At 38.0% G+C, this 13223-nt stretch overlaps 1 protein-coding gene across 2 annotated transcripts in view; it reads right to left on the reverse strand.

Moving 5' to 3' along the window:
• Positions 1-1831: 1831 nt before the first annotated feature.
• The window catches only part of LRRC69 (leucine rich repeat containing 69), an 86207-nt gene continuing 74815 nt past the window's right edge, over positions 1832-13223 (reverse strand). For both annotated transcript variants that reach the window (XM_049854516.1, XM_049854515.1), the window contains one exon: positions 1832-1942. In XM_049854516.1, coding sequence (XP_049710473.1) covers positions 1832-1942 — 111 coding nt within the window. The remainder of the gene's footprint in view (positions 1943-13223) is intronic.

Below are 13223 nucleotides of genomic sequence, written 5' to 3' on the forward strand. Positions count from 1 at the left end.
ACCAGCTTGCAGTACTTTGAAATACGAAGGTGATGGAGCTGGGGGTGGAAGTAGAGAGACAAGAGTCTCTTGTGTTTCCTGATCTTAAAGGGACTGACTACCTGAAATATTTGTTGACTCAGTGAGTGGATAGAAAGGTGAATAGCTACATGAATAGATTAAGCCCCCCTCCCAACCAAGAGGGCACATGAATTGTTGCTGAGGATATGGGATTAAAAATGGCAAAGCAAACATTTTTTCAACAGCATAAGTGTATAAAATTATTTCACTAATTAAAATCAATGTAGTGAGCAGTTGTCCCTCAATAAATATGCATAGTTTTTCCTGTAACTCATTTTAAATAAGTTCCAATGTCTTTCATTTGTACTTTGTTTTTATTTTTGTTTAAAATACATTCCTGGTTAACAGTGCCTTTAGAAAGTTACCTTGAGGCCCCATATCTGTCTCAGTGGTGCCTGGACCTAGTATTCTCAGAATCGAGGGCCTCTCAGCTATGCTCCATTGATCTTGCTTCCCAGGTATGTCACAGGCAACACTGACGCATAAAGGAATATGTCCTAATGTGAACTCCTAAAAAGCCTAGTTAGGAAGGTAACGTGATAATAAACTATATGGAAGTTGAGAATCAACTCTGTTTTCCAGCAGAAGGGCCACCAAATAGATATGTGAAGAAATATATTTCTAATGGGGTGTAAATATAAAAATATGGGTAATTGCTTGCTTTTCTGAACCCACAGCAACTTTATTCATCTTAGTCTATCCCTGTGGCTCTCACACTAGAATGTGCATCAAAATCGCCTGCAGGCTTGCTGTACCTGCCTCTGCTCCCATTGCTGAGTCAGTAGATCTGGGATGGAGCCAGATAGTTTGCATATCCAACAAGTTCTCTAGTAATGTGGGTGCCGCTCAACACTACACTGCCAAGAACCACTGGTCTATACAACCAAAAACCAAACCCATTGCCATGAGTCGATTTCAGCTCAAAGTGACCCTACTTCTTTCCCTGGTTTTCTGATGTCCTTGAGAGAAAATGAGCCCAATTCTCATTTTAGCATTACTGTCCAGGCTTCTGTCAGATTCTCTTGTGTAAAAAAAAAAATTAAATTTTAAAAGCAGTAACAAGGTGATGTTAGGAGTAGTCAAGCCTAGGATTCCAGCCTTTTACTCATTTGCAAGCAGTTTGCAATCAACTGCTAACCTAAAGGTTGACAGTTCAAACCTACCCAGCAGCCCAGCAAACTGCTTTTCTGTAAAGATTACAGCCAAGAAAACTCTACTGAGCAGTTCTATTCTGTAACACATCAGGTTGGGGGCTGACTTGACAACGGCTAATTAACGACAATTCATTTTTAAGTGGAATGAGGGGTTTATCTTAGTTATTAATATGTTAGTGCCTGTTAAAAATAAAAGCTCAACTGGAATCATACAAGTGTAACACAACTTCTAACACTGAAAAGTAATTCTCTTTCAGTTACAAAACATTCATAAAATAAATGCTTTTCTCAGACAAAGCCTCTTAATATTTACAACAGGAAGGTGGCAGTCATTAAACGAGAGATTAAAAAATAACACTCATTTTTCACATATGTATCTTTTTTCCATTTATTTTATTTTTAAGCCACAGGGCAGCACATGCAGAATCTAAACAGTTTATAAGTAGATTGTAGTGTATAAGCAGGGGGTATTATGATGAAATTAATTTTCTTCCTTTGCTCAATTCATTTACAAAGAGAACAAACAGAGCACGGTGGCATAAGTGGGGCATAACCTGACAGTACACAGAGCAGACCGGGAAAATCAAGTGAGGCTCTGAATGAGCTTCTTACCTGCTCTACACCTGAGCAATTCCAAAGAGGTCAGGGCCACGGTGATTGAAACATTTGTAAGAACAAATTAACATTTGAAGAGGTATCAGCTGTAAATTTCTGCTTATCTTCCAGTTCTAAGAAGTAAAGTTTAAAAATAAAATTAACAAGGCAGTGTTCAATGTATATTTTTGTATCAAATAAATATTAGCTCTCTCAGAGATTTCAGAAGACTGATTTGTAAAAGACACAAATTCTATTTATGCTTGAGTTGCTCTTTTTCCACAACACAAATAAATTTAACTAGCCGAGGAAGGCATACTCATCACTAACCAAAATTCAAATGATAAACGACTATCTACAACCAAAGGTATTTATTATTATGTAGTCTAACCATGAAGTATTTGGAATGAAGGTAAAAAAATGGCACAGAATTGACAGTCTGGTAGCTTCTTATAAAGCTAAACATAGGCTTACCATATGATCTAGTATCACGCTCCTAGGTATTTACCCAAATGGGTTGAAACTTACGTTCACCGCAACAAAAAGATGGAAACAACTTAAGTGCCCATCTACAGATGAATGGATAAACAAACTATGGTACATACACACAATGAAATACTACACAATGATGAAGAACAATGATGAATCTGAGAAACATCTCACAACATGGATGAGTCTGGAGGGCTTTATGCTGAGTGAAATAAATCATAAATAAAAAATAACAAACACTGTTAGAGACTATACAAAAACTCATGAATAGGTTTATACACAGAAAGAAACAATCTTTAATGGTTACTAAGAAAGGGAGGAGTGAAGAGGGAAAAACACCAACTAGGCAATAGGTGAGTAGTAACTTTGGCGAAGAGTAAGACAGTACTCAATATTGGGGAAGTCAGCACAACTTGACCAAGTCAAGGTCATGGAAGCTTCATAGACACATCCAAACTTCCTGAGGGACCGAATTACTGGGCTGAGGGCTGGAGACCATGGTCTCGAGGGACATCTAGCTCAACTGGCATAACATAGTTTACAGAGTAAATGTTCTGCATCCTACTTTGGTGAGTAGTGTCTGGGGTCTTAAAAGTTTGTGGGCTGCCACCTAAGATACTCCACTGGTCCCACCCTGTCTGGAGCAAGGGAGGATGAAGAAAACCAAAGACACGTGGGAAAGATTAGTCCAAAGGACTCTACCAGACTGAGTCCAGCACAACTAGATGGTGCCCAGCTACCACAACTGACTGCTCTGACAGGGATCACAATAGAGGGTCGCAGACAGAGCTGGAGAAAAGTGTATAACAAAATTCTAACGAACAAAAAAGACCAGACTTACTGGTCTGACAGACTGGAGAGAACCCAGAGTATGGCCCCTCAACACCCTTTTAACTCAGTTACTGAAGTCACTCCTGAGATTCACTCTTCAGCCAAAGATTAGACAGACCTATAAAATAAAACGAGACTAAATGGGCACACCAGCTCAGGGGCAAGGACAAGAAGGCAGGAGGGGACAGGAAAGCTGGTAATGGGGAAACCAAGGTCAAGAGGGGGAGAATGTTAACATGTCCTGAGGTTGGCAACTCATATCACAGAACAATATGTGTATTGATTGTTTAACAAGAAACTAATTTGCTCTGTAAACCTTCATCTGAAGTACAATAAAAAAAAGAATCTGTGTTTCTCTAATCAGTCATATTTTGAATAATATTTAAAATCTACCTTATATAAGATAATGTTGATTATCTAAGTAGATTATAGTGGCTAAATGTTGAAATTGTGCTTTGAGAAAATGACAAATGTCAAAAGATCACATTTAATGATCTTTTCCGTTTCCATGTAGTAGACACCCCTCTCGTCCAACCAGCTCTTCCTGCCTGCTTTTGGAACATATCTCAACTAATCTAAAGGGCTAACAGAAATAAACCACAGTACATGCAGTCCACTCAGCTCCTGTTTAAGAAACCAGGACAGAGAGCAGTGCTGTGAAGTGAGAGAAAGAGGTTAAAGGAAAAAAGACAAACATAAACCAAGGAAGCAACTGGGGTCATACAGTTATATGATTTGCTTTTGCCAGTTTCTTCGTAAGGAAAAAAGTTTATAATAGAAACTATTAAAGGCATTTTCTACTTCCACTGTGGTTTTAGCCATTTCCCCTGTGTCACTAAGAAATTGCACACGCAGAGTTTGGATTGGCCCTTGTTGCAAGCAGGAATGCAAAGTGTTTGTGTCCCTCTTTCCCCTTCTTGGGGGTATTATTGTTTAGTTAGCTAAAATAAATGTTTTGTTTCACTTTTTAGGAGATTATTTTGCCAAAGGCCATTATCAGTTTTGTATGGAATACCAAGCTTTGCTGGTAATTATTCTCTAGCTTATTAATTTCTACTTCTGATAAAATATTTCTTGATGCTTTGAATTGTTTCTTAGAAATTTTACTGGGAAAAAATTGACCCTACAAAATTCCTTGATAACACACATTTCCATCTAAAGTCATTATCCTCAGTAATGGTTACATGACAGAAGAAATTTTCCTTTAAATTGCTGTTTCCATTTGTGACATCGCAATTGCTACTGGTGTGACATACAAGTTCATTTGAAATGATGAGCATATTACAAAGGAATAATGACACTCCTGTTACGGAGGACATGTCTTCATGAACATCAATTAACCAAACTTCATGATCCTGTCAAAGATAATTACTGCTTTGAATCTTGTTTACAGTTAGAAATACAAACATTGAAAGAAATATACTTTTTTTTTTCAAGTCAGAAAAACAGGATTCAGTCTATGATTGCACAGGTTTTTATTTTTTTAAAATACCATTTTAGCTAAAAGCTCTAAAAAGTAAAATATCATGTTGTTAGTTGGTACTATCAAGTCAGTTCTGTCTCATAGCAACTCTGTATGATGTAACAAAACATTGCCCAGTCCTGTACCACCCTCACAATCATTGCTATGTTTGAGCCCATTGTTGCAGCCACTCTGTCAGTCCATCCCGTTGAGGGTCTTCCTTTTTTTTTACTGACCCATTAGTTTACCAAACACAATGCCCTTCTTCAGGGACTGGTCCCTCCTGATTACAAGTCCAAAGTACGAGAGACAGTCTTGCCATCCTCACTTATATGAAGCATTCTGGCTGTATTTCTTCCAAGACAGATTTGTTCGTTCTTCTGACAGCCCATGGTATATTCAATATTCTTCACCAACACATACTTCAAAGCCATCGATTCTTCTTCAGTTTTCCTTATTCATTGTCCAGCTTTTACATACATGAGGTGATTGAGTATACCATGGCTTAGGTCCAGTGCACCTTGGTCCTCAAGTGACATCTTTGCTGTTTAACACTTTAAGGAGGTCTTTTGCAGCAGATTTGCCCATGCGATATGTCATTTGATTTCTTGACTGCTGCTTCCGTGGGCATTGATCATGGACCCAAGTAAAGTGAAATCCTTGACAACTTCAGCAAAAAAGAGGAAGACCTTCAATGAGATGGAATGACACAGTGGCTGCAACAATAGGCTCAAACATAGCAATGATTGTGAGGATGGCACAGGACTAGGCAGTGTTTTGTTCTGTTGTACACAGGGTCACTATAAGTTTGAACTAACTGGACGGCATCTAACAACAACAACATCATGATGTTGCTTATTGGTCCAGTTGTGAGGATTTTGTTTTCACTATGTTGAGTATCCATACTGAAGGCTGTAGTCTTTGTTCTTCATCAGTAAGTGCTCCAAGCTTTCTTCACTTTTAGAAAGCAAGGTTGTGTCTTCTGCAAATTGCAGGTTGTTAACGAGTCTTCCTCCAATCCTGATGCAGTGTGCTTTTTCATATAGTCCAGCTTCTTGGATTATGTGCTCAGCATACAGATTGAATAAGTATGGTGAACGGATACAACCCTGATGCACACCTTTCCTGATTTTAAACCATGCAGTAACCCCTTCTTCTACCCCAATGACTGCCTCTTGGTCTATGTACAGGTACTGGGTAAGCACAATTAAGTGTTCTTGGAATTCCCATTCTTTGCAATGTTACCCACAATTTGTTATGATCCACTCAGTCAAATGTCTTTGCATAGTCAAAAAAACACAGGTAAACATCTTTCTGGTATTCTCTGCTTTTACCCAAGATCCATCTGACATCACCAATGATATTCCTCGTTGCCCATTCTCTTCTGAATCTGGCTTGAATATCTGGCAGTTTCCTGTCAGTGTACTGCTGCAACCATTTTTGAATTATCTTCAGCAAAATTTTACTTTGTGTGATATTAATGACATTGTTCGATAATTTCTGCATTCTGTTGGATCACCTCTTCTTGGAATGGGCAAAAATATGCCCGTATATTATGGTCATTTGGCTGGGTAGCTGTCTTCCAAATTTCTTAGCATAGACGAGTGAGCACTTCTAGTATTTCATTCATTTGTTGAAATATTTCAATTGGTATTCCATCAATTCCTGGAGCCCTGTTTTTTTAACCAATGCCTTCAGTGCAACTTGGACTTCTTTCTTCAATACCGTCAGTTCTTGATCATATGCTACCTCCTGACATGGTTGAACATCAACCAATTGTTTTTGGTACAATGACTCTGTATTCCTTTCACCTTCTTTTGATGCTTCCTGCATCGTTCAGTATTTTGCCCACAGACTCCTTCAATATTACAATTCGAGGCTTTAATTTTTTCTTTAGTTCTTTTAACTTGAGAAACGCCAGGTGTGTTCTTCCCTCTTGGTTTTCTAACTCCGGATCTTTGCACATTTTATTATAATACTTTACTTTGTCGTCTTGGGATCCCCTTTAAAATCTTCTGTTCAGCTCTTTCACTTTCTCATTTCTTCCACTTGCTTTAGCTACCCTATGTTCAAGAGCATGTTTTAGAGCCTCTTCTGACATCCATTTTGGTCTTTTTACTGTCTTTTTAATGACCTTTTTCTTTCTTCATGTATCATGTCCTTGATGTCATCTCACAACTCATCTGGTCTTCAGTCATTAGTGTTCAATGCATCAAATCTAGTCTTAAGATGGGATATACTCAAGATCGTACTTTGGTTCTTATAGACTTGTTTTCATTTTCTTCAGCTCAATTTGAACTTTCATATGAGCAATTAATGGTTTTTTCGGTCCCTGGCCTTGTCCTGGCTGATGATATTGAGCTTCCCCATTGTCTCTTTCCATAGATGTAGTTGATTTGATTCCTGTGTTTTCCATCGGGTGAGGACCACTTGTATAGTCACCATTTATGTTGTTGAAAAAAAGGTATGTGCAACCAGTAAATCATTGGTCTTGTGCAAAATTCAGTCATATGATCTCTGGCATCTATTCTATCTGGTAAACCTGTGGCAATAAAAAACTAATACAGGTATCATTTTCCAAATCAGCAGGAACGTGAAAAAGTATGACTACCACAGCTCCTCCCTCTTTCAATCCTGGAGAGACTTTGGTCCAATCCTTCCTTTTCTAGATGAGGACACTAAGTTCATATATAGTGAGGAAGTCGGTGACTTACCTCAGGCCTCATTATTAAAGAAAGATACAAAACTAGAATTCCAGCTGACTAAATTCTAGATCAGTTAGTTCTAGCATGCTTCCAGCCTCTTTCACTAATCTGAGGCTTTGATTACAGTTTGATAATCATTGAAGAACTGTGGGGAAGAACGAAGAATTTTTGTAAAAGTACACGTGATTTCAAATAATGTAGAGAAGTACATTAGTTAGCTGTGCTGAAACTCAACAAGTCTAAAATAAAGCTTGGGGTCTTGCCTTCCAAGTCATTTTCTCTCTGGATTTTCCTGTTTTTCTCCTTCATACCTCCCAGAGGTTTCCTATACTCGATCAATAAGCTCTGTTTTATTCCTTCCTTATGTTGCCTCTCTTCTTTGCACTTCCGCTGCTGCACTTTACACCTGCACTAGACAGCTAGATAACTACTTCTTATCTTTCTCTTTTTTTGCAGTTTCTCTTCTCTTCAACCTTCAATTAACCCAGCAAACTACTGTCAAATGACTTTTTCTAAATCACTGCTTTCTTTATATCATTGACTTGCACCTGCACATTCAGTAGGGCTCCATTTCCAAACAGGATCAAGTACAAACTCCTTAGTCTATCATTTGAGGTTCATAGAGCTTGATCTCAGTTTTTTAAAATAATTTCTCCTCCTCCTATTCCCATTCACAAATCAACTTAATTCATTCACTGCCCTAGGAGCATAACTCATTCTCCTCCATACCAATCTCTTCTCCTGAAATATCCTTTCTGCTCCCTTCTCCATGTATCTGATTTCTACCTATGTCTAGGCCCCGTAAAAGGTTTCCAGCCTTAAAAACCCTTTGGTCAGTTCTACTCTGTCCTATAGAGTCACTATGAGTCGGAATAGACTAGATGACAACAACAACAACAGGACTTATTTAGCATTTAGCTCTTATCCCTAGTGCATTTCACATCTTTAGATTTTAAACTCTTAGACTTGAAACCATTTCAAAGAGACTAGTTCCCCTACTTATTTGCATTGACTTAGCACCCAGTTTCCTGCTTAAAGAAGGACCTCAAATATTAATGGAACGACTAAAAATAATTTTAAAAATCCAAATTGAACATTCAGGAGGACAACTCCTCCAAGCCGGTTAGCTATCAGCACCAGCAATGAAGGTAACTGATCTGAAGTTAACTGCTCCATTTAGGAAGGGCAGTAACACATCCTGATTTGCTCAGCACAGTGCTGGTTTCCTGCAGTTTTCCCAGCTATTAATAATGCCCCCTTTCACTCTTAAAAGCATCTTGGCTTGCATAATAGATTATATGGTCATTCTACCCTTAGGGCATTTTGGACTACGGCAAGGACAGAAACCAGAAAGAAAATCCTGCTTATGTTCCAGCTAGCCATCCAGCTAAGTGGCTTCCTCCTCTCTACAGAGTGATCCTACACCCCAACACTGTTGTTGCTGTTGTTGTTAGCGGCCATTGAGTTCATTCTGACTCATAGCAAACTTATGTACAACAGAACGAAACACTGTCTGGTCCTGTGCCTTACTCACAATTGTTATGCTTGAGCTCACTGTGGCAGCCACTGTGTCAATTCCATCTCGTTGAGGGTCTTCCTCTTTTCCGACAACCCTCTGCTTTACCAGGTTTGATGTCCTCCAGGGACCGGCCCCTCCTGATAACATGTCCAAATACCCCTTGCATAATCAATGCTCTTTGAATTTCTTGTAGGAGTTCAGAACATTTTGGTGATGCACACTTCCAGATAAATGAAGTTGAGTATAATTCAAGATTCTTTAGAAGAAGAAAAATAATAATAGATACTGGATACATCAGCAACTCTATCGAGAAGTTTAAGAACAAAGGGGAAAGTTCTCTGAAGGGAAAAGCAGATTTCATGAGTTCCCATGGGAGAAGAATTAATCAAGACACAGTATGCGTACTGGTATTCATTTATACGGTAATTGTTGTACTATATTCTAAATAAAATAACAAGGAACACTAGATACCATTTCAATTCTTCTGAACAAGAAGTACATATTACTCTCATAACTGTTTAGAATTAGAAATGCAATGTCTTCTGATGTTCTTAATGTGCATTAAATTGACTAACCACCGCATAAATGTTTTAAAACCTACATTCATTTTCCCAGTTGACTGGTCGAAATGATCAGTTTCATTAATGAATGTCAGTGGTATCTAAACAGCAAGAACTTTTACTGCAAAGTAAGATTTTGCTCTGTACGTAATGAGTAAAATTATTAAAATGTAATCTTATGTTTCATTACTGGCAGCTTGTCATAAAAAAGGAATTAAGGTTACAAATTTTCATTTATTTTCACAGAGTAGATCAGTGTTTTCACTCATTTGTCGTGAAACCTACTCAGCCTAATCTCTTTTGAGGGTAGTTTTAATTACATTACATCATTCAATACAGGGTTGAAAGTTTATGTTCCAAACCGTTCCCTCCCTAAACTCCTCAACTTTAAAGGAATCTGGGGAAACGTTAAGTTCAACTAACGTAACTATAAGAAATGAAAACTATCAAATGCATATCTTGGGCACAGAATCACTCAAGAGTTTGGAAAGGATTTTATGAGACTATTTAGGTTGCCTCTAAGTCACTAGTTCAAATATGGCCGGCCCATGCTGGTAGTGACTAAAAAGGATTAATTTTTGTTGCTGTTTCAAAGGTTTATGTTATTAGTAGATAATGCTGAAATATCTATTATGTTGGAATTACTGATAATTCTGTAATTGCTAAGGAATAACTGAACTCAGATGGCAAAGGCTATAACATCTGGAAAAAGGTAAAGCATCTGGATAACTTATGGTAAAGGTTAATATTTGAGAGATGAATAAAATTTTTCATGGGCAATTTTCCAATCCTCATCTCACTATTTCATAAAATAACTATGACGTAATTTCACATCCACTTGAATAGAAGCAAATACAATTTGATATTTGGTTGTTTCTAGTTGTTTTATGTTGAGAATAAAGACCCATTTATTGTCAAGTGTTTCGCTCCTGCAACAGTGCCTTCAGATGGCAAACCACATTACGGATAGAACACTCTGTAAACAAAACAAGGGCAACCAGGTGTTGGCAGTATTAAGTGGGATTCTCCCTTTACAATATTTACTGTAAAAGTCAGCAATCACTAAACTTAGTTCCTGAAGAGATACTTGAGATATTGAGGTATTTTGTGAAGCAGAAGGGAGGATTCTAGGCAAACTAGTTTTTGCTTGTATAATCTCTTCTCTACAATAAAGTAGCATAAAACTCTGAATAAATATAGAAGGAACTGTTTACCGATGTGATTAATTTGATTATCATTTCCATGAATTTTGTGCATGTAATTCTGTTTTCAGAGTTCCCAGGGGGTGCAAATGATTAATGCGCTCAGCTGCTAACCAAAAGGTCGGAGGCTAGAGTTCATTCAGAAGTGCCTTGGAAGAAAGGCCTGATGATCTACTTCTGAAAACGTCAGCCATTGAAAAGCCTGTGGAGCATAGTTCTACTGTGGCATGCCTGGAGTTACCATGAGTTGAAGTCAATTAAACGGCTCTAAAAAAAACAGTGCTGTCAAGTCGATTCTGACTCATAGCGACCCTACAGGACAGAGTAGAACTGCCCCATAGAGTTTCCAGGGAGCATCTGGCAGATTTGAACTGCCGACCCTTTGGTACGCCACCAGGGTTTCCAATTCAACGGCAACTGGTCTGAAATTCTGTTTTCTCTCTAGAAACAGGGATTTAAACAGTCTATCATAACATGTTTCAAGTGCCAACCTGGTAATATATATCCAAATATAAATTTTCTTGATCCAAATTTTAACCATTTTAAATAGCTTCTAATTTGTTTACCATGATTTATGAATTCACACTCTACACTTATCGTAATCCAATGTCATATACTTTATTCACTGTAATATACTTACTAAATGTTACTAGTTTTACTTCTTCTATTATTTTAATAAGATTAGGTTGTTCAAAGCAAAACGTTTTTCCCCTTCAAATTGTTTCTCCTCACAATTTTCCAACACTCGCATTTCTTTTGCAATGTAACTAAGCGCGAAATTCTGGATTTTCAGTTATTTCCCCTTAGTGCTTTGAAGATACTATACCATCGTTTTCTGGCATCGATTATTGCACTGAAAACGAAGTTACAAGATTAATATGAGGATCGTGAACTCAGGTTGTTTGAATTTCACCTCATCAGAAAAGTTTCTCTGAAGCTTCCTAAGCACTTGTTTACTCCATCTGTGATTCCTTAGCGTGGATAAGTAACTTCATATTATAATGCTTATTACCCATTTTCTAGTTATTTAAAAACATTCCTATCTTTTCTTTTTGGTCTATTCAACCCCTTCAGGTGATGTAATAGACAGGGATCATCACATTGTAACCAAATTCTAGCTCTATTAATTACTAAAAGTAGACAATAACATAATCAGAACATTAAAACCTTCCTGAAGTGGCATACAGCATGGAGTAATTTTAAACTTCCTCCTCTACTAGCTCATTCCACAGCCTACAATCACAAACATATTTCCACATCCTTAAAACACTTCCCGAAGACCTATTTCAGCCTCCAAATAACATCCTATAGTTCTCCCACATTTTGCCTCCACATTTCAGAAGATCAAACAAGACTTCTGATTGAAGCAGCCTGCTTCCAGCCCTGCCACCCTAATGACACAAAAGTCACCATCTTTTCCTCCAATTTTGCAGCCCAGCTTCTTCTTCTCAGCCTTATATCTCTCAAATTGGCATCTTTAATCAGCTCATTCTTGAATGTATGTTGGGGTGAGAGAGAATCCAAATTTTCTCATGCCCAGAATATGATGTGGACATGGTTATAAAAAGGACCAGTAGACCAAAGGGACTTCAAGGTCAGAACAAGAAGACGCTGGGTTGCCGGGCAGATAAACAGAGATCATGGGAAGTGGACATCTAACAGACACCAACACAAAGATATGAGCACATGTGAGGCCTAGGCAGGACAACTGTACACCCCAGAGGATGCATACATAGAACATAGAACATGACAGAACCGTTGCTCCCACTTCATAATGCTGTAACACTACTTAATGGCTCCAAAAGTTGGACGTTATAGGGAGAAAAGGGGGGGAAAGGAGAAAAAGGAAATATGAAACATCCAAGGTTAAATCTGAAATGACTGAGAACTTCCTAAAATACTCACATGAACCTGGAACCTTCTAGAAAACATTTTCCAGTACAATGGAAGCTAAGGTAGAAACTAATTTAGTAGAAGAAAAAGTAAGAAAGTTCTCTTTCTTGCATATTTATATTTTATGGCTGGAAAATTTCTGTTCACTCTGCCTCATTTTGCCGCTCATTCTTTGATTGCTCTTAGTCATTCTCCTTTTGCTAATTCCTACCTTTGCCCACCCCTTTAATATTGCTGTCCTCAGCCATTCAGTAGTTTGGTCTTCTCAGTTCACTGTGTAAGTCTCCTTAGGCAGTCTTCAATTCCGTGGCTTCAAGTGTCACATTTGTATAAACAATTCTTAAATCCATATCACCAATTCCAGCTTCTCTTCGTCAAACAAAAATCTCATCTCATCATTCCATTGCTTCAACAACTGTCCATATCTTTGAAAATTCAATTCCAACTTCACACATGACAGTCACCCTGATCTCACACCTGCAATCCTCTCTGACCTCGTCTTCCACCCTTCCCCTTAGTGAGTTCTCTATACTTACTGTGCAATTTATTTGCATCATGTTACATTTGTATGGGCAGTTTCCTCACCTGAATTATTTTCTAATCTAACTCCAACTCATCCTTCAAAGCACATTGCCAAGCAATGCCTCTTAAGATATTTTTTAACTGTATTATATATTCTGCAAGTATCACGCACAAGCACTTGTGGATAGACCAGGAAACTGTGCCCAATTAATTGAGATGTCTTCCTCTAGTA

The sequence above is a fragment of the Elephas maximus genome, chromosome 15 (genome assembly GCF_024166365.1).
Source record: "Elephas maximus indicus isolate mEleMax1 chromosome 15, mEleMax1 primary haplotype, whole genome shotgun sequence".
Taxonomy (NCBI): Eukaryota; Metazoa; Chordata; class Mammalia; order Proboscidea; family Elephantidae; genus Elephas; species Elephas maximus.